The following is a 20,060-nucleotide window of genomic DNA, read 5'->3' as shown; positions in this document are numbered from 1 at the left end:
GAGAAAGGACCTACACCACAGACTTGATATCCAAAATTGCAAACCTCAAAACAATCGATTGCGGCCTCCTTGGTGGCGCATGGGGTTAAGCACCACACTATGAAGCAATTCGCAGCCTCTGCAGCACAACTGCAATCCCTGGCCTGCCAGGGAAAAACCACATGGTGAAGCAGATCTCTCCTGTCTCACCTACTGCTCCCCTCAGCAGTGTATTTCAGTCAGTCTGCCTGTTCTGTTCCCCACTCTGTCTCTGGTGAATCCTCTCACCACCCCCCCCACACCTCTGGCCTGTACCCCAGCTCTTGTATGCATAAATAAATAAATCTTAAAAAAAAAAAACAATAATTGCATGGTGGACATCAATGTCGTGGAAAGGTTTTCCATTTTCCAAAAGAAATATGAAAAGCAAATACGGCTTTTATTTTGCTAAATTTTATTCACATATAATTTTTTTAGAAATAAGTCCATCAGGGCCTCCCTGGTGGAGCAGCAGCGGTTGAGCGCTGGGTTGCAAAGCTGCCTGCAGCCTCTGCAGCGCCGGTTCCATCCCCAGCTGCCACGAGGGTCCCACATGGCTCGCAGACCTCTCCTCTGCCCGCTGCTCCCCTCAGCAGTGTACTTCATCACTCTCCTTTTTCGGCTCTCTGCTCTGGCTCTGGTGAATACTCTCACCCTCCCATGCTTCCGATTGTACCCAGTGCTTGTATAAATAAATAGATAAATCTTTAAAAAAAAAAAAAAAGTCCATCAAATAGGGCCTCTCTGGTGGCACAGGGGTTAAAGACTCAGCGCTATCAAGCTATCACCCGGCCACCATTGTATGAATTCCATCCGCCCCACCAGGGAGCTGACCCATATGGCACAGCAGACCTCTCCTGTTTTGCCCACTGCTCCCCTCAGCAGTGTATTTCAGTAGCTCTGTCTGTTTTGCTCCCCACTCTGTCTCTGGTGAATCCTCTTACCCCCCAAACCTCTGGCCTAAATCCAAGTTCTTGTATGCATAAATAAATAAAAATAAATCTTTTAAATAAACTAATCCACATCAAGTGCATATAACTGTCTAGTCATAGCAATTAGTACTGAAATATTAGCTATTATTAGGGAGACAGATGATAGGATGGGAATATTCAAGTGTGTGTGTATGTGTGTGTGTGTTCTAATGAGCCCAACTTTATTTTCTTTCTGTACCACCTCTCCGTACATCACACTCACAGATCAATGAATTAGTGGCAGTTGTCACTGCTCTGAATTGCTGATGTAAAAATCCCTGGGGAAATACAATGTTTCCAAGCTTCAGTATGACTTTCAACATATGTTTGGTTCTCAGGACTCCCACTTCCTCTACACCTTATCTTCATAGAGTTTGGTCGGAAACGGTGCTGTGTTCTAGGGGTGGCCTCAAATGAACCAGCTTTCCTGACCCATGTGCATTTCTCTCCCTTTTTGTGCCTGAGTCTCCTCTCTGACTTGGACTGTAAAATCCCACACATAGAGATTGTTGTATCCTAACTTTGCAAACTCTGTCTTGCGTACTTATGTGAAATGAATGCCTGCTAAAATGACATGTGCCTTAAAAAGGACAGGAAGAGAGCAAAATTTAAGGGACATGGCAGACAGTATTGACTGCTTACTCTGATCCATTCTTTTGTTCTTCCTTACTAACAGAATCCTATTTTTTTCTCTCTGTTGTGAGCTCTGCTTGGGGTTAAATCATGAATATTGTTACCAATCAGGGCCATTGACAGGACTGAGGATGGGCAGATGACAGAGATCTTACCAAGGACATCAAGAGAAACCTGTGAGGGTGTTAAGGGTTTCTTTTCTGATGAAAAGACAGAAAATGGGACATGCTAATTTCTCACCTTGGATGTTGCATTTTTGCCCAATGTGATTCCCAAAACCACTGCAGCCACCTTGCAACAATGAAAGCTACCTGAGGGCAAGTCAACATGTGGGTAAGGGTGGGGATAGTGAGATTCAGGATCCCTGGATGTCACAGAGAAATGAATTCACCTGTCCAGGAGTTGCCCTCTGCACATATATATACATACATATAAGCACATATACATAGACACACACACTCATGATGTGAGAAAGCATATACTTTCCTTAATGTTGAAACCAGTTCAGTCCAGACTTTGTTACTCCCCATATCTTAACTAAACCAAGGGGAAAGCATTGTCTTCAAGAGAAAATAACTTAAGGATTTGTCTGGAGCTGGGGTGGGGTGAGGAGTTGGGGAGAATCTGCATGAAGTAGTAAATGATGGATTCAGGATATATTTTAATCTATTGTTTTAATTGTGAGAATAGTTTATCCTCTTACTTACATAAAAGCTTATTTTAATATTCCCTTAATAAACTTTGCATGAAAAATATTTAGTGCTATACAGATGACAGAACTGCTATGGCCTTTGTCCATAGCGAAGACCAAAATCAGTTTAATTTTATTTTGTTCAACACCTCCATGTTAACAAATCGGAAGTCAAATCTGACATCTACCCAACATCACAATGTATGGTGGGCTTACCTTAGGCATAATTATGAAAATAAATCAATGTTAATTGTTCAACTCGTTAGCTCCCTTAACTGACATTAAATTTCTGACATCATGATGAGCTGCGGACAGCCCTACCTAACCACAGTAACTCCCCACTGAGTTGGACTTTGGGACAGAATGTAAAACATTTTACATCTATGGAGCTAAATAAAGGAAGAAATATTCCTCAAATCTTTCTCTAGTTGTGAAGCCTCTTTGCATGAAACTGAAGTCCAATTATAACAGAAGAGAGAGCCTAGCAAAGGGAGGATGCCCTGAAAAACTGTATGTCCTATCAAAATTCAGAACTAAGAAATGCAGAATCAGGACTAGCAAAATGTGTCCTTATTTGTAGTTCTGTTTCGATTACCCTATCAAAATGGACTGCCCCTGGACATTTCTTTAGAACTGTAATTAGAAAGTTTAGGTGCCCTTAATCCAAAAGTCCTACTCTTTATTTTAAAACATTACCTTTTTCCTGGTATGGTGGACTGCTGTCTTTCTAAATCTTACCAATTTTTGGATTTTTAAATTAGTATTCTCAAACATTTTAATCTTTAGTGTCTCCCCTGTTGAAGGTTTCAGGATTCAAATCTCTGTTTTTGAAAAAAAAAAAAAAATGGGTTTTGGTCTTGTTATTTACCTTGTTCATGTCCCTCCGCCTGTTTAGCCAACTTTATGCTACCCCTCCCCCATGAGTGTAGGAGAATACTACCTCCATCCAGTATCTACTTGTTGTCTTCAATTTTCTTCTCTTTTCAGTGATGACTCACATGCAATTATACGGCAGATGGGACTCCGCCACCAGTCCAGGTCTCACCATAAAGGGCATGGTCACTGCATCCCTTTAGTTTGGCCACTGAAACCAGGCTCTGCCATCTCTAGGGACACTCTGACCTTCATTTGTCTCCTACTGCAGGATTCTGTGTTTTAGTAGATCACTAGACAGCACCATAAGAATGTCAATAACTATATGTCAAATTATTAAAATACTGAGAGCCACAGTGACTGAAAGGACACACTTGACCTTATTTGGCTAACGGTGAAGCCAGATCTAGTCCAAGCTCCATTAAAGACTGAGGAAAGCAGACTGGTGAGTGCCCAGGCCCTAGAAGTAAATGGACCCATTTCTTTTTCTTTTTAATTTTTTATATGTTATTATTGAGGTAGTATTATTTTACAGCACTGTCCATGATTCAGGGGACTAGGTTCATACTTCCTCAGATATACATCACCATACTCCACCAGTCCCATCTCTTACTAGAGAATCAACCTAGGAAAAATAATTTAACTTCACAAATATCCAGTGTTCTTATTCTTGAGATGGTTCTGGGGGATATTGACCCCTGTGGAATAATATAATTTCCTACTACAGGATGCTTGAAGTGATTGATTGAAATAATCTTATTAGAATTTAGCCCAATGTCTGCCACAGAGTCGAACCAAAAGTTAGCTATTAAGTGCTAGAGAAGTAGTTCAGCCCTGCACCCTACAAGTCAGGGATAGACATGCCTCACTCTGTTTTACCCCAAGTGATCAGCCCTCAGTTCACACCATAGAGATCATCATCAATTTCACCACTCTCATTATCCTCACATTAAAGACTTTCCCATGACCTTCTTTATTTTCCAATAGATTGGTCCCATTCCCCATGATTGTTTTTCTTCTGCCATTTCCTTCCTTAGTCTCTGAAATTACCTTTCTCCGAGATCTTCCTTCTTGATATTTTCTTTTTCCAGGCATTTACCCAGTGTCCACACCTGTGAACCATTGTGCTGGGAATGGACAAATAAAGGACTCATACTTTAGCAAACAAATAAAAGAGAAAATAAGCCATCGTGATACAGAAAGAAAAGACAAGTGTATGATATATAGATGTGTGATATCTATAGTACAGGGACTAACACGGTATAGACTACAGCATAGAGTTATATGCTGGCGGCTGTGTGAGCACGAAAGGAGATCATTTTACTGAGATTGGAGACCTGCCAAGACCCATGAAGAAGGGACTGAGCACCTGCTAAGTGTCAGATGCCAAGTCAGATGCTTGAGACACATTGTTAACATTTCACAATGGTGATAGGAGGTCAGCCCCATCTTCTTCATTTTAGAAGAGAAGAACTCTTCACACAATGCTCAAGAGAACTTGCTAAAAGTAAGCATTTATTGAGTATCTACTATGTATAATACTCAGATACAAACAAATATAGTTTAAGTCATTTACACATACATTTATGCTGTCACTATCTCCACTTTATGGAGGCACAAGAATAAGTACATGGTCCACAGTCACGCCACAAGTGACAAGGCCAAGGTGGTTTAAATCAACTAAATATGTTATGTCTATATGTTCATGTATACATGGGTACATAAACACACACACACACACACACACGCATACAAAATATCCAACAACAGGAGAATGACAATTTATGAAGAAGACATTTGAAAAAACAGTGGCCAGAAATTTTAAAATATGTTTTTTAAAATGACAATGGAATGGAAAAATATTGACCATAATAAGTGTCTAAAAGGGCAGGCTATAATATAATGCATACAATATGATACCAATTTTGTCTATGTTTAAGTAAATACATAGGAAAAGACTGAAGAACATACTTTAAAACATTAAATCTCAAGATTACAGATGATTCATATATCTTTCATTCATACTATTGTCATTTTCTTTTAAATATTTATTTATTTATGCATACAAGAGCTGGGATACAGGCCAGAGATGCCAGGGGTGAGAGGATTCACCAGAGATGGAGTGGGGAAAAGAACAGGCAGATTGACCAAAATATACTGCTGAGGGGAGCAGTGGGGGAGACAGGAGAGGTCTGCTGTGCCATGTGGGTTTCTTTCTGGCCCACCGGGGATCGAACTCATGCTGCAGAGGCTGCGGATTGCTTCATAGTGCGGTGCTTAATCCCTTGGGCCACCAGGGTGGCCCCAGCATTGTCTAAGTTGTTTTATTTTCTTCAATATATACATATCAACATATGCACAGATGTTTACATTCATGTACAAATGTGATCGTAGTTCTTTGTTGTTTTTTTCTTGTTTGGTCCTCCCATTCACATAATCATCTTGCTTTGCACACAAAAAAAATATATTTACATGAGTCCTTCTCAGCCACCCATTAGGCTCTATTTAGTGCTTTTTAAGGCTGTACTATAGCCAATGGAATGGAGAACATATAATTTATTCAGCCACCTTCCGTGGTTAGCTATTTCCTCTGTTTCCATTGTCTCACCAGTGAAGAAATGCTCCAAAGATATATCCTTACACACAGGCCAGGCTCAGCTCCAGTGTAATGTGCTTAGGCTATTGAACATTCACAGCCCCTCACGCCTGTGTGGTTCTGTGTGCTGCTTCCTCTTGAGACTACCCTAGTTACTACCTAGCTCCTATTTGCCTTATTTCCTCTGGGATGCTTCTTCTCATTGTTCCCAAAATGGATTAAGAATCCCTAGTGTTCCCCAGCATCCTAAGGTTAGCCCTGGTACATGACTCTCAGTATATGTCTCTTTCACTAAATTGAAGCTCATAAGGATGACTCTGTGTCCTTAGCCCCAACGACAGACTCTAGCACATTTCAGTTGATGGAATAAATGGATGGATGGAAAAATGAAGAGATGAATGAACAGAAACACCAAACATTCTGACGTGTTGAGGAACGATGAGTAGTTCTTTGCAGCTAGAGTGCAGAATGAATGTGAAGGCAAATTAGAGAGACATTTTTTAAAAGATCAGATACTATAGGGTCTTAGGTATCAAACAGATAAATTTTTTTCTAAATAGTATGGCAGATCTTTAAATGCTTTAGAGATGCAGGATATTGTTTCTAAGAATTCATTAGGCAGAAGTCTAGAAGATTGCTTAGAGGAAGCCAGAATAAAGATCAGGAACCATTAAGAGAGGAGAAAGGTGAGTGAAGTGAGGGACGAGATGAGGGCCACTATCTCTGCGCCAGTGGTCAGGATGGAGGTGCCATGTGTGTTAACATTTAATCTTTCCACCATCCCAAGAGTCTTGGTTCATGCTGCACCCACAGTGAGGAAACAACATTAAAGGAAACACAGAAGTCACATCATTAATGATGTGATCTAATGGCACCTTAAGTCGCTCTGGCTCTAAGGCAATGAGCTCTCCAAGGGGCATGTGCAAAGTCAAGGCAAAGGCAGGACTAGAAAGGAGGGGATGCCAATGAGAGATGTTGAGGGAGCAGAATGCACTAAGCTTTTCAATTGAATAGACATAAGTAAATTAGAAGAGTTCTTAGAATAAGCCCCCAATTTTTTTCAAAGATTTATTTATTTATGCATACAAGAGCTGGGATGCAGGACAGAGGTGCAGGGTGGGGGTGGGTGAAAGGATTCACAGAGACAGAGTGGGGAGCAAAGCAAGCAAATCTATTGAAATACATTGCTGAGGGGAGCAGCTAGCATGACAGGAGAGGTCTGCTGCTCCATGTGGGTCACCTCCCTGGATGGGGATTGAACTTGTGTTGCAGTGGCTATGGACAGCTTTATAGTGCTGCAACTTAACCTCCTGAAGCACCAGGTAGGCCCCAAGCCCCAAATTTTTGATATAGCAATTTGGTGAGAAATTCATCAAAAAAAAAAAAGGTGACATTTGAGATGAAAGATAATGAGTTCCATTTTGGACATGATGAATTGAACCTGCACTTAAAATGTCTCAGTATTTTACTTATGTTTCTATCATTGATGGGCATAAAGCATTATCATCTTTACATTTAAAATTCTTTGCATTTCCCCAGTGTAAGTCTTTCCAGTCATCAATATTATTGACAACTGATATTTCTTGAGTGATTGTTATGAGCCAGGCTACATATCATTTAATTCATAAGATAATTTTTCAAGGCAGAATCTTGTAATGATGAAGATCTTGAGCACTAGAGTCAAACATGGATTTGAATCCAGTTTTATCATGTATTACCTGCGTGGTATTGGGTAAATTACCTAAATTTTTCAGTTTTTCATGAGTAAAATAGAGGTAAATAAAATAATTATTTTGACAACTGAATGAGAAAATGTATGTAAAGCATTTAGCAAGATGCCATAGAAATAATGCATAAAGTCATAGAGGGAAAGAGAGGTCAAAACCAGTCAAAAATCGTATCTCTAGTAATAGAGCTGTTCTAAACCTCACATAAATTCTAATATTAATGTAATTAATTGCAATAAAGTTTTAAGATTATACTAAAGACAAGAAGCTACTCAATTTAAATACAGCCCAATTAAATTTTTGTGGTAATGAAAGTTAATAAGAGGATGGGTTGTTAATCTCACACGTCCAAATTTTTTATTAACTGATAATCTCAACTTTTTTCTTCTTAATTACTAGGGATATATTGAAAAATTAGACAGTTTGTGACATTGTAGGGAATATAAAAGGATCTGAAGGAAGTCTATAAAGGATTAGTATCTAAATAAATAATGTTTGAAGGCATATTTTATGAGATTTCCTGGAAATAAAAATAATAGGCAGAAAGTAAGCCTACCTCTTCAAAACTCATTTTTGTCTTTCAATTGCATAGAGCATAAGATGACCTTTGTAAATATTTTCAGTTTTTTCCCATTAATCTTTCTTTTTCAGTTTTATCATTTCTCAAAATACAATGGAAAATGAAGCACATATGCATTGATGCCCTCATTTTATTACAATCAGTAGATTGATGTTCTGAATAATCAGCTTGCCATGAATTGAGAAACTCTTAAGGTATAGATATTTTTAAATTCTACTTTATCATTTTTGATTACACATTTCACTTTTTCACAAAGGATTGCAATAGAAAAGAAACAATATCCATTAGAATAACTGAAACACAAATCAAAGTAGCCCACATAAAATTTAGCTATATAAAATATTTGATCCTAGACATACACAAATTATTTGAAAGATTATTTAATTCATGTGTTCTACCAGATAATGTTAGTTAATATATAGCTTTCAGTTTCATGAATTAAGAATGTCTACATCTCTTTTGTAGCTCTATATTTTAAAAATATTTTAAGTATTTTAAGTATTTATTAGTATAAATATTAAATATATTAAACACTTAAATATTGACATTTTATGTATTTTAAATAATTACTATATTTTAAATAATTACAAAGTGATCTTGAGATCATTAGATAATTTAATTACTTACCTAAATGTTTTTAGAGACCTTAAATGGAAACCAAAAGGAACTGAGTTTATTCTACTTTAAAAAAAGATATGAACCATAGTCATCAGCCACAGAACAGAGATGGTGATACACACAGGGAACTCACCACAAGCCTACAGAAGAATGATGTCTCAGACATTTCAATTGCCGAAAGATTGACTAAGGCTCTGTTTAATTTTTAGTGCTGTTAAAAGTGAGTAATATTTACTTGGCCATAATATTACTGTGTAAAAATCACTTATCTTTCCTGCCAGGTGCCACATTTCTCACAGTTATTAAAAAGAATGAGAAACAATCTTTACATAGTCACTCCTTTCCCAAACCAGCCATCCCACCACCTTACATACTGTGTTAAGGAAACTGATTAATAAAAAGTACCAAACCTAGCCCAGGTCCCAAATAAAATCAGTGCCAAAGCCTTTTCCTTTTTAGTGCTAAGATGCACTAGTAAACAATGGTTTGGCAAGAATGAATTGCTTCAGTATTTGGAAGTTTTCTGTAAATTCCCCACTATCTGGTGCAAATCAGTCCATTTGAATGACTAGTAATTTAGAGTGCTTGTTTTTTAATAAACTCCAATTCTAAACATTCTTAAAGGGCCTTGCTGGTATATGTTGTGTACCGTGCTCAGAAGAAATGCAATTTTACAGGAATATCAGTTCCTAACAGATATGCCTTAATGTTATGGAAGAGTATATTCAGGAAGTTTACAGTGACTGTAATTCATTAACTGGACTTAACATCATCACACAACATGGGTTCAGATGACATTGTTGAATGCCTTCTAGATTTTGGCAAAGATGCCTTGGAGTCATTAGTTATCTGTCAATCATTTACAAATCCTTTCTGAAATCAGTTAGCAAATAATGTTTTATCCTGATAAACATGTATCCTTGTGAATGTGAGTCATTGTAAGTTTGTTCTGTGTTGGTATCTAAAGAGTTGGCGGGATAGTGAAGATGTTTAAAAGGGAATGCTGTGATGCAAAGTGCCCAGTTTGCCAAGAGGAACTGGTGAGACTGTGCCTTGGTGGAGAAAAACAAGTGCTAATGATGAAGGCTGTGGTTGGTTTGTATTTTTTGCCGACACAGTAGTTTATTAGCTCTCTGAGCTGGTTCTCGGCACCTGTTATTTGCATCACATGTGAATGTAGCTGCAGTTCCACTTTCAGAAAAACATGTTCACTTCTCACAAAGTACTGAGTACCTATTTCTATTAGGTTAGCCCAATAGATAAGCTTCAAAAGACCAAAGTAACTTATTAATGTAATGTTTCCACAGCTTGCCAGTAAATTCTGCAGAAAAGTGAGTAAGAGAGTGACAAATAGCAAATAACGCTTTTTAAAGCTTCTGGGAGGAGGTGTTAGATTCCTGATAATTCTATTATCTCTCATATTTTTCATGTATTTTATAAAGTAATTCTCTCTGTTAAATTTGATTGAAATTTGATCTCTGTGTCATCACATATTTTATTAACCATACACAAAAAGGAATAAACTCAAAGCAAATCACTTCATAATGCTATTAAGTTATAGGAATTGTGTGAAATCTCTGAGTATCAAATAGGTTCCATGACTAAGACAGAACAAAACACAGAGCCTCCCTGCTGGCTCAAGGGGTTAAGTCTCAGCACTATCAAGCTATCAGCAGCCACTGCAGCATGAGTTCTATCCAGGCTGGGAGCTGACCCACATGGCGCAACAGACCTCTCCTACCTGGCCCACTGCTCCTACCTGGCCCACTGCAGTGTATTTCAGTTGATCTGCCTATTCTGCTCTCCACTCTTGTGAATCCTCTCACCTCCACACCTCTGGCCTGCACCCAGTTCTTGTATGCATAAATAAATAAATCTTTAAACACATACACACACAAAAAAAAAAAACACCCCAACACATCAGGCTTGAAAATATATACACATGGGCTTTAGGCATGATAGGGGCAGATTCTTTTCCAGAAACCTTAAAGAATAAAATAAAATTTAAAACTAACTAGTAGGATAAGTTACATTCTAACTTACCCAGTATCCTTATTTTAACCAAAGTTTCCCTCCTCTCTTTGTTAACCACAAATTAAGCACATCATACTGAACCCTTCCTAATAAGGCACAGCTCTGTGAATTTTTGCCAGAGGTAATATGTGTCCACAGGACCTTGCAAATAGTTATTCCCTTCATAAAGCTTTTTCCTCCACAGAAAGTAAAGGTTAGATTTAGCCTCATTAGCATTCTCATTTAAACAACTGATTTAATTATTATAATGTGTTAATTGATGGATAGCTAGCTATCTTTCTACTCATCTATCTCTTCTTTGTAGATCCTTGGTCAGGATATATTCATTAGCACCATCCCTTCCAAATGCCTTCTATCGACAGCGGTTCAAAGATTCAAGGAAACACTCTTGAGTTTCTTAACTTCACAATTCTAAAGAAATGAATAAAACATCCAGCAACTGATCTCTACCCTCTTGCTGTTGTATTCCAAAGTGTAAGGAGTACATTCTTAAATAATCTTGATATCTGTTTCAAAAAGATGAAAAGATATAACATCAGCCAAAATGATAGGTTCCTAAAGTAATACCCAGTGAAACTGGACCCCCAGTTCCTCAAAGTTCTGTAGGTCCCTTTACAACACATTCAGAACAGGCAGCCTCTGGTTAGGATGCTGACCTTGACTGACCACAGAAAGTTTCCATTCCCAGAAAAAAATCTCAACATGCTTTCTTTTCTGCTTGGGAAGGGGGGGAAGGAGGATAAGGAGTGTGACTCTATTTTTTCAAAAGAAGATATAATCTATTTTAATCCAATTTGGATTCCTTGCATACCCCCAACTGCACAAAAATAAAACATAAAAGCACACATTTAAAATAAAACAAATTGAGGGGCCTCCCTGGTGCCACAAGGGGTTAAGACACAACCTATGATGCTATCCCCAGCCACTGCAGCATGAGTTCGATCCCCAACCAGGGAGGAGACACACATGGCACAGCAGACCTTTCCTGTCTCGCCCGCTGCTCCCCTCAGCAGTGTATTTCGATCACTCTGCCTGTTCTATTCCCCACTCTGTCTCTTGTGGATCCTCTCACCCTCCATACTTCTGGCCTGTGCACCAGTTCTTGTATGCATAAATAAATAAATCTTTATTAAAAAATAAAATAAAATGAAACACATTGACAGGTCATTTTGCTTTATAAAAAAGTTCTAAATGTAGTGTTCTCTGAATACATTAACCAGTGTATTCCATATATGATCTGTGCTATTTTTTAAGAACATGGCTACTTCATAAAATATAATCAAGATGACAATTCCAAGTTCCCCTTATTCGTAGCGCCCATAAGGCTTGCCAGTTTTCAGGTGTCAATGAATGCTGAAGTCAAAGCTGGATGGCTGACTCTAGGAAAAGCATTGCTGGGCTGGCGTGAGCTGCAAGCTAATCTAGCTGCTTTTTAATGTAAAATGTAACATTATTTTGACATTTAAGAATGATGACTAACTATGATAATTTAGACATGAGCATTTTGGAGACATTTCTCAAATATGAATGAAGTGAACCTGTTGCTTCAAGAATTTCTACTGAAAATTTGGATTTTTAGAAAACTTATCTCTTTCTAATGAGTTTGACAGTTTCCTTATATTTAAAGACCTTTGCTGAGATTAGTGGTGATATTAGTGAGCAGACATTTTGATATTGTATAATGACAAATGTGGACATCTGGAAATTTTGCAAATGTGTTGAACATGTTATTTTTTCACATTACCAATGTAAGGTATAATAAAAATATGCATACATAAAAGGTACACCTGAAACATAAAATAAGCAAATAAATTTTAATATGATAGAGAACAAAAAGTCCAGAGATATGGTTTCAAATGTCACATTTCAACTAATCTTTAAGAATATACCACTGGTGGATTTTGGGTATAGTGTCAAGGAAAAATATTCATAATTAGTTTTAAAAGTTATTATAATATTCTACATTCTTTTTCTAACTTCATATCTTGAAGACCATATTTTCTAATGTACTTCAAACCAAACAATATATCATTACAGACTGACTGCTGAGGCAGAGATGAGAATCCAGCTGTCTTCTATTAAACTAGACATTAAAAAGATTTGTGAAAATCCTGCTTTTTGTAAATTATTTTGTTTTGAAAAATAGCTACCTTTAACTTAAAATGTGTTATTTACACTAACATATAATGGACTCATTATTATCTTGTTAATTTCATCTATAAGGAATCAATAATGGTTTTACTTTCTCAATTTTAGTATCTAATACAAGAAATGCTAATATAGGTAAAAAAAATTTAGGGGTACTAGTAATTTTGGAGGGTACTAATTCTATTTTTTAAAGATTTGCTTATTTAGGCATACAAGAACCGGGGCTGCAGGCCAGAGGTGCAGAGGATGAGTGGATTCACCAGTGACAGAGTGGGGAGCAGAACAGGCAGACTGACTGAAACACACTGCTGAGGGGAGCAGCGGCTGAGACAGGAGAGGTCTGCTGTGTCATATGGGTCACCTCCCTAGTGGGGGATAGAACTCATGCTGCAGTGGCTGCGGACTTAACCCCTTGTGCCACCAGGGAGGCCCCTTGGTACTAATTCTTTTTTAAGAGAAGAGCTGCTTTGTAGTTTTATGTTCCTTAATATACACATGGGTCTGTACCATGTCACTACTTGATTATTTGAAAGAATAACAGCAAAGAACTGACATGGATGGTTATAATCCCCTAATCTTTCATGTTTGAAACACATACTTACTTGCCCAGCTAAAATATTCACTTTCCAGTCTCCCTTGTAGCTAAGTGTGAATGTATATATCAAATTTCTGTCTATGAGATGTAAGCAAAGTGTTTATGTAATCATTTTGAGAAGTAACCTTTAAAAGGAGCAGGCATTCTCTTCCCTTCCTCTATACTGATACCTGGTAGTGGTGCTAGAACACTAGTAGCTATTTTGGAACATGAGGACAAAAGATGACGGAGAGTAAAATGAAAGGAACCAGATTCTGAACTTTGTAGTGCCCCTGTACCATCCCTGGATCACCTACAGCTTAACTTCTTTTATAGGAGAGAAATAAAGATCTTATTTAAACCATTGTTGTCCTAGTACTTCTGGTACCACATATAGTAGAAGTACCAGGACAGACTTCTACTATATGTGGTCAAAAGCACAATTTTGATGGGAAAAAATGCTAAACATTTTGGCATTTCCAAATAGCATCTCAGACCAAAAAGAAATGTTTGCTCCATTAACAAAATTAAAACAAATAGGTGAACAATTAACTGGTCCACAACATTTCTCTAAGAATGCACTAATCCAAGAATCCAAGCTTTATTAATTTGAAAAACAATAGAGATGGTCAATAAAAGCCTAACACAGTAGAGTCTGGTCATTAGTGGTTTTTTTTTTTTTTTTTTTTTAAGTTAAAAAGTGATCCAGAGCTTGTCCATGGGTTCTGGTACAAAATAGTAACTTTAGAGCCTCCCTGGGGCGCAAGGAGTTAAACACAGTGCTATGAAGCTATCCCAGTCGCTGTAGCATGAGTTTGATCCCTGGCAGGCCAGGGAGATACCCACATGGCACAGCAGACCTCACCTGTCTCCCCCGCTGCTCCCCTCAGCAGTGTATTTCAGTCAGTCTACCTGTTCTGTTCCCACTCTGTCTCTGATGAATCCTCTCACCCCCTGCACCTCTGGCCTGTACCCCAGTTCTTAGATACATAAATAAACAAATCTTAAAAAAATCAAAAAATCAAAAAAAAAATCAAAATCAGAATTATGGGGAATATATTACACATTCATCATTATGCCAGCAATCTTCTCAAAGCATACATTTTATTTTATTGGAGGTGAAGAGTTAGGCTGCCCCTTTAATCAACTGAACAATGTACAAACAATGTAGGGGTAACTCCTCAGCAAATGAATAGGCATAATAAATAAATTGGCTGATCAAAACATGAATAAATAAATGACCCTAAGCTTAGAAATGCCACCTGTAGTGTTTCAAAGTGTCAGTCATATCTGCAGTCATCACTTAAAGAATTAATGTCTGCCAATGTTATCATCTAAAATATATTTACAGAGGTCAGAAGAGCTACGTCTGTCCTTCTCTCTGCAAAGAGGTGATGACATCAAGGGGAGCATGTCACAAGCCTAAGTTTAGTTAGAGGCTTTAAGCTGTTTTGTACTAAGTATCCACTAAGTGTGATCTTCTGACCCCTCAGTTTTACAACTTTCCACTCTCTGTGATGCATAGCACCTCTCCACTTCTGAGTTAATCATTTCTTTACCATTATCTGCCAAGAGTTCTTATCTCTTTTGCTGTCACTTTATAACAGGGTCCTCTTATCAACCTGCATAGAGTCATGTGATCAGTCTAAGCCTATCAAAAGTTTCCGTTCTTCTGATTAGAAACCATCATGAAACTGGATACATGGTTTACAGCAGGTCACCAATGCTGGAAAAAGTACAGAGTCCAGGGAAAGACTTACTTGTTACTTTCTGAATTCTTGAATTTTTTTTTTTTTAGCTTTTACTTACTTTCACTAAGGGTTACTGTAGTCTGAAGTGTCCTCCCCAAGGCCACAACACTTGACAAGCTGCACTTTTTCATATGCTCAATGATTTCTTCTTTAAGCAAAAGGACTACCTATAATTTCACAAAGAATGTCTTCTAATACAGACACGGGGAATTTACAAGAATCTCTAAAGCACGGACTTACACCTATTGGTAAGTAGGAGCTGCTTTATTTATCACCTATTAATTATTCTGCTTCACATGAATGCATGAAATGTAATCTCATTGATGTATCTGGCATTTTAAGTCATTGTTTTTCCTATTGTGTTTATTAAAAGCACATAAACCCATGCGTATATCACACATGTGAAATTCAAAAAAAATCAAATGCACATGTCAAACATCTTCATTACAGTCACTGGTGTTGGATGTCTCTGTATTATTAGCCTAAAGGAGAAAATAGTGTTCATAATATATCTATTTCATCCCTAATATTTTCTGATAATTTTTATCAGAAATAACATGCTAAAACTTGAATAACTTGAAACAAGTTAACCATATGGAATGATCATTGGTCAAACATTAAGAGAAAGCTTCCAAATATTTGTGAAGTTTCCAGCCACACCACAGTGTGCTGTTTCATTCATTGCAAGTACTGTAGAAAATCTTTTTGTTTTTCTGGCAAATAAAAATTTTGCAAAAAAAAAAAAAATCAGAAGAACATTAGGAGTCACCGTCTGACTTTCAAAAGCATGAGCATGTCTTGTTATAAACGTAAGTAAGTAGAGCCAATTTTCACTTTCAAAAAGAACAAAAAAAAAAATGGAGTCACAAACTTTTTAGTTATACAGCAAGAATACATTTAATTAGTCCTAGAAGTAAAGTACTACAGGCAGTGATTCCCAGCCATCTGTCAGCATTGTCTGTGAGTTTCCTTCTTCCTCTCCCCTGGTTACTTAAGGACCGAGGTCTCTTCTTGTAGCTTTCGGACTGGAATTTCCCTGCGAATTTGCAGAGGCCTGTCCCGAGATCCAGCGCTGTTAAAGAAGGGAAATCAGGGCTTGAGGCTTTGTCTGGTCCGCCTTGGTAGATGGCTGACTCCACTGAACGCAACGACTGCTGTTTTTTGGGCTTTTAATGGGCCAACTCGACCCTAAAGTATATCAATGAGGAAAAGGTTACCAAAAAATATTCTGTATTCACGAAAAAGACAACACAGGGCAGGCAGGAAGAGAGCAGCAGAGAATCAATAGCTCTGCAGATAAGAAGAAAATATGGGCACAAGAAAGGTATTGGAAGAGACGCACAGAACGATTTCAAATCCTCTCCTTGTCCAAACCGCCGCGGCGCGTTGGCGATGAGTTCCCTGCAGCGAGCTAAGGCGCTGGGCGTTCTTTCCGCCTGGCGTGTGGGGTTCGCCGCGGGAGCGCGCTCGAGCTGGGGTCGCGCGCCCCGAGTGAAGCGCGCTCCAAGACTCGCTCCTGCGGGGGGCCATCCAGGCCTCCAGCCGCAGCTCTGGTCTCGTGCAGTCGGGGTTAGGGGGCTGCAAACTAAGAAGCCAGTGGGGATTCTAGACCACACACGCCGACCTCCCGAAACGTCCCATCCCTGGGCGTCCCTCCGACCTCGGGATGAATTAATGGGTCTAGGGGAATGGGAGGAGACTCTTCTGCAGTTCATTCTGCTACCGCAAAAGAACTGCGTGTTCACCCACCATGCAGGTGCTCAGCACAGGCTTTGCTGGGGCAGAGGCGGGTCCATCCTGAGAGTAAATAAAGAACATCCGCAAGGATGGGAATGGCGGGGTTCCAGTTCTGCCCTAGAGGGACTATTAAACACTGAACCTCAAAAAAAATTAGGGAAGGAGGCCCTCAGCACACACTGAACCTGTCCAGGTACTTCCGGATGCCAGATCCCTGGAGGACAAAATTCCAGTCAATTTTCCAGTAAAAGTGACCTCTTTCGGAATCCAGCTTGCAGGCCTCCGCCCTTTCCGGCCGGTGTTGCAGCTCCACCAGTGGTTGTGAGATGCTCCCATTTGCAACATCTTTGTCACACAGACAGGCCTGCTGGCACTGAGAGTCCATCCACTCTCAGCGTGGCCTCCAAGGAAGGTTAAGGATTCGTCCTGGGCCTCTTGGCTGGACAGAATCAAGGAGGGAAAGGGGAGAGAAAGGGGGGAGGGGTCTGCGATGTCATCAGATTGAATCCAGCAGTTGGATTGAAGGCACTGACTGCCTCCTGAAGGCTAGTTGTCTCTTGGCACGGGGTCTTTCTGACTGCCCAGGGCAGGCCCACTGAGAAGACCCAGAACACAGCTGCAGAGTGCCTGAGGGTCCAGGGACGCTTTGAAATGAGAAAATTGGAGTTGGGATGGGAGTGGGAGGTGGCTCACAAATCTGAGCTCACTGTATACCGAGAGCAGACGTGGGTGCCAACTCTACATTAATTCCATTGTGTTGTTCTAGAAAACTGGCTGTTTATTTAGTAAGCTGTCTCTGTGGATCCTAGCTGGGCCAACATTTTTCTTCTGTGCACACTGGCAGTTTCATGAAAATTGTGTATAAATTTCTGTGCTCATATAGAAAAGTGGAATTAAGATATTCCTTCTACCTACCTGAAGATCATCCTTCATTGTGGATAAGAGAGCAGATTCAGGTTATTAACAAATTGTTTCTTTAAGAGTTAACTAGCTCTGGTGCACAGTCCAGATTCTTGAAATCTGGCTTAGGATTTTTGTTTCTCTCAAATGGGGTGATTTTCCAGAATGAAATGCAGTACTAACTTAAAAGAGAGGGAAAGAATAAATTGCCCATCTATATCAACAAAAGAGCCAGATTTGTGTGCTAGAAAATGTTATACAGGTATATATTGACATCCCCCCCCCCATGTGCCCAACATTATCCTTTGATATGTATTAAATTAGCATAATTCTCCAGATTAAATGCATTTATAGAATACATTATACAATTCGATATAATATATATTATCCACTGGAAGTCGTGTCTGCAGAGTTATGGGTGTATAATACACAAAGTAAACACTGTATTAAGGCTGTGAAGTCATTTACTATCTGGTCCCCTAAACACTCTTGGAGTCTGATTTTATTCCAGCAAGTTTTGTACCCATAAGGATCGCTGAAAAATAATGCCACCGTGGAAAGTGAGATAGCCTGTTGTATCACCCTAAAGTGTATCCAACTTGATTTGCAGTGCAGTTGAGAACACCAGTCACCCAAGCCCTTATTCTGAGCTTGCTGCTACGGTTGGGCAGCCCGGTCACTCCAGGAAGCTAAGTGCAGGTGCCTCCTCTACTCCCTGTCCTATCCCAAAAAACATTGCTTCCCAGATACCGTTCCTGACCTGTATCCACAAGTTGTGACCAGAGTAAAAATATTTCTTTAACCCCTTTCTTACTGAACCAAGAGAAGTTTACGAAAGAAAAGAAAACAGAGGCTCAGTAATTCGTTTTTCCTTTACTTGACCCCTCTACCCAGACATAGTGTCCAGGGTTATCTTGGATTTAGGTTGAACTTGACCTAAGCTAGAGAAGGACTCTGGTGCAGACTCTCACGTGGAGGCCCAGAATTCCCTCAAATACCTCTAGGGATGCTCTGCGCAGGGTAGTAGTCAGACTTTTTTCTTCCCATGTCCAGAACCTACCTCAGAATAAAGTTATTTGGGTTGCACTTCCTCATCTTAGCTTATTGGGTCAGAAACTTCACTGAGAACTCTATTTGGCTTCAAGGAACGTTAGGAGTTAGGCGTGGGGGATAATATGGTTTGAGAAATTCTTGGGAAGAGTTGAAATATGACCAGTGTAAGTTTGAGAGATTAAACCTGGGAGAGCCAAAGGAACTGAAGTTGACCAGACAAATCAATAAAGCTTATCTCCTTTTCTGCCTTTTGGGAAACTCCATTCCATGTGATTTTGTGTGATTGGAAAGCAAGAAAATACATACCTGAATTTTTTTAGTGTATTATAAGACATCCTTACTTTTATTTTATTTTTAAGATTTATTTATTTATGCATACAAGACCTGGGGTACAGGTCAGAAGTGTGGGGTTGAGAAGATTCACCAGACACAGAGTGGGAAATACAACAGGCAGAATGACCAAAGTACACTGGTGAGGGGAGCAGAGGGAGAGTCAGGAGAGGTCTACTGCGCCATGTGGGTTGCTCCCTGTCTGGCCTGGAATCGAACTCATGCTGCAGTGGCTGTGGATAGCTTCATAGGTTGCGTCTTAACCCTGGCGCCACCAGGGAGGCCCCATCCTTACTTTTAAACTCCAAATAACCTGAATGCAGCTGGCCATGAGTTGTGTGAGCACTTTTATCTGAGTCACTGAGAACTGTATCAACCACTGTAAGACAGTCAAGTTAGCAAGTACCTCCCACAGTCAGACATTTTTAACAGCCTTTCAATAGTTAGCAATTCCCTGTTTAGTTATTTTCTTTACAGAAAGAAGAGTTTAGGTGAAGCTGCAAGAAAGAGAAGACAAAGAACTGACATTTATTAAAGAAATGTGTACTGCTTTACTGGCATCCTCTCATATAAAGTTTAGTTTATTAATCCTATTTTAAGGGTGAAAACAAGTAATCAGAAAGGTCAAGCAATTAACCCAAGATCACTCAGCTTGTGAGGAGAGTGTGATGTAAATGGAATCCATAGATCGGATTCTGAGCACTTTGCTCAAGGTAGTAATTATTTGCCCTTGTGATATATCATTATTTATTTTTTTATTATCATTAATTAAAACATCTACACATGACTCTTTATCTTCCTTTTCACTCCACAGTGGAAATCTGAT

The 20,060-nt window shown here is 39.1% G+C and overlaps 1 protein-coding gene across 2 annotated transcripts in view; it reads left to right on the top strand.

The window, feature by feature from the left end:
• The first annotated feature begins 15,153 nt into the window (after positions 1 to 15,153).
• The window catches only part of NR5A2 (nuclear receptor subfamily 5 group A member 2), a 124,093-nt gene continuing 119,186 nt past the window's right edge, over positions 15,154 to 20,060 (top strand). The window contains exon 1 of one of the 2 annotated variants that reach the window (XM_037498013.2): positions 15,154 to 15,462. In XM_037498013.2, the coding sequence (XP_037353910.1) occupies positions 15,399 to 15,462 (64 nt within the window). In that variant the 5' untranslated portion in view covers positions 15,154 to 15,398. The remainder of the gene's footprint in view (positions 15,463 to 20,060) is intronic. The other variant, XM_037498008.1, reaches the window with a different exon arrangement.

Source organism: Talpa occidentalis, unplaced genomic scaffold (assembly GCF_014898055.3).
Source record: "Talpa occidentalis isolate TD23 unplaced genomic scaffold, MPIMG_talOcc4v2.1 talOcc4.8, whole genome shotgun sequence".
In the NCBI taxonomy this organism is placed as follows: Eukaryota; Metazoa; Chordata; class Mammalia; order Eulipotyphla; family Talpidae; genus Talpa; species Talpa occidentalis.
This window is presented reverse-complemented; position numbering and strand designations above follow the sequence as displayed.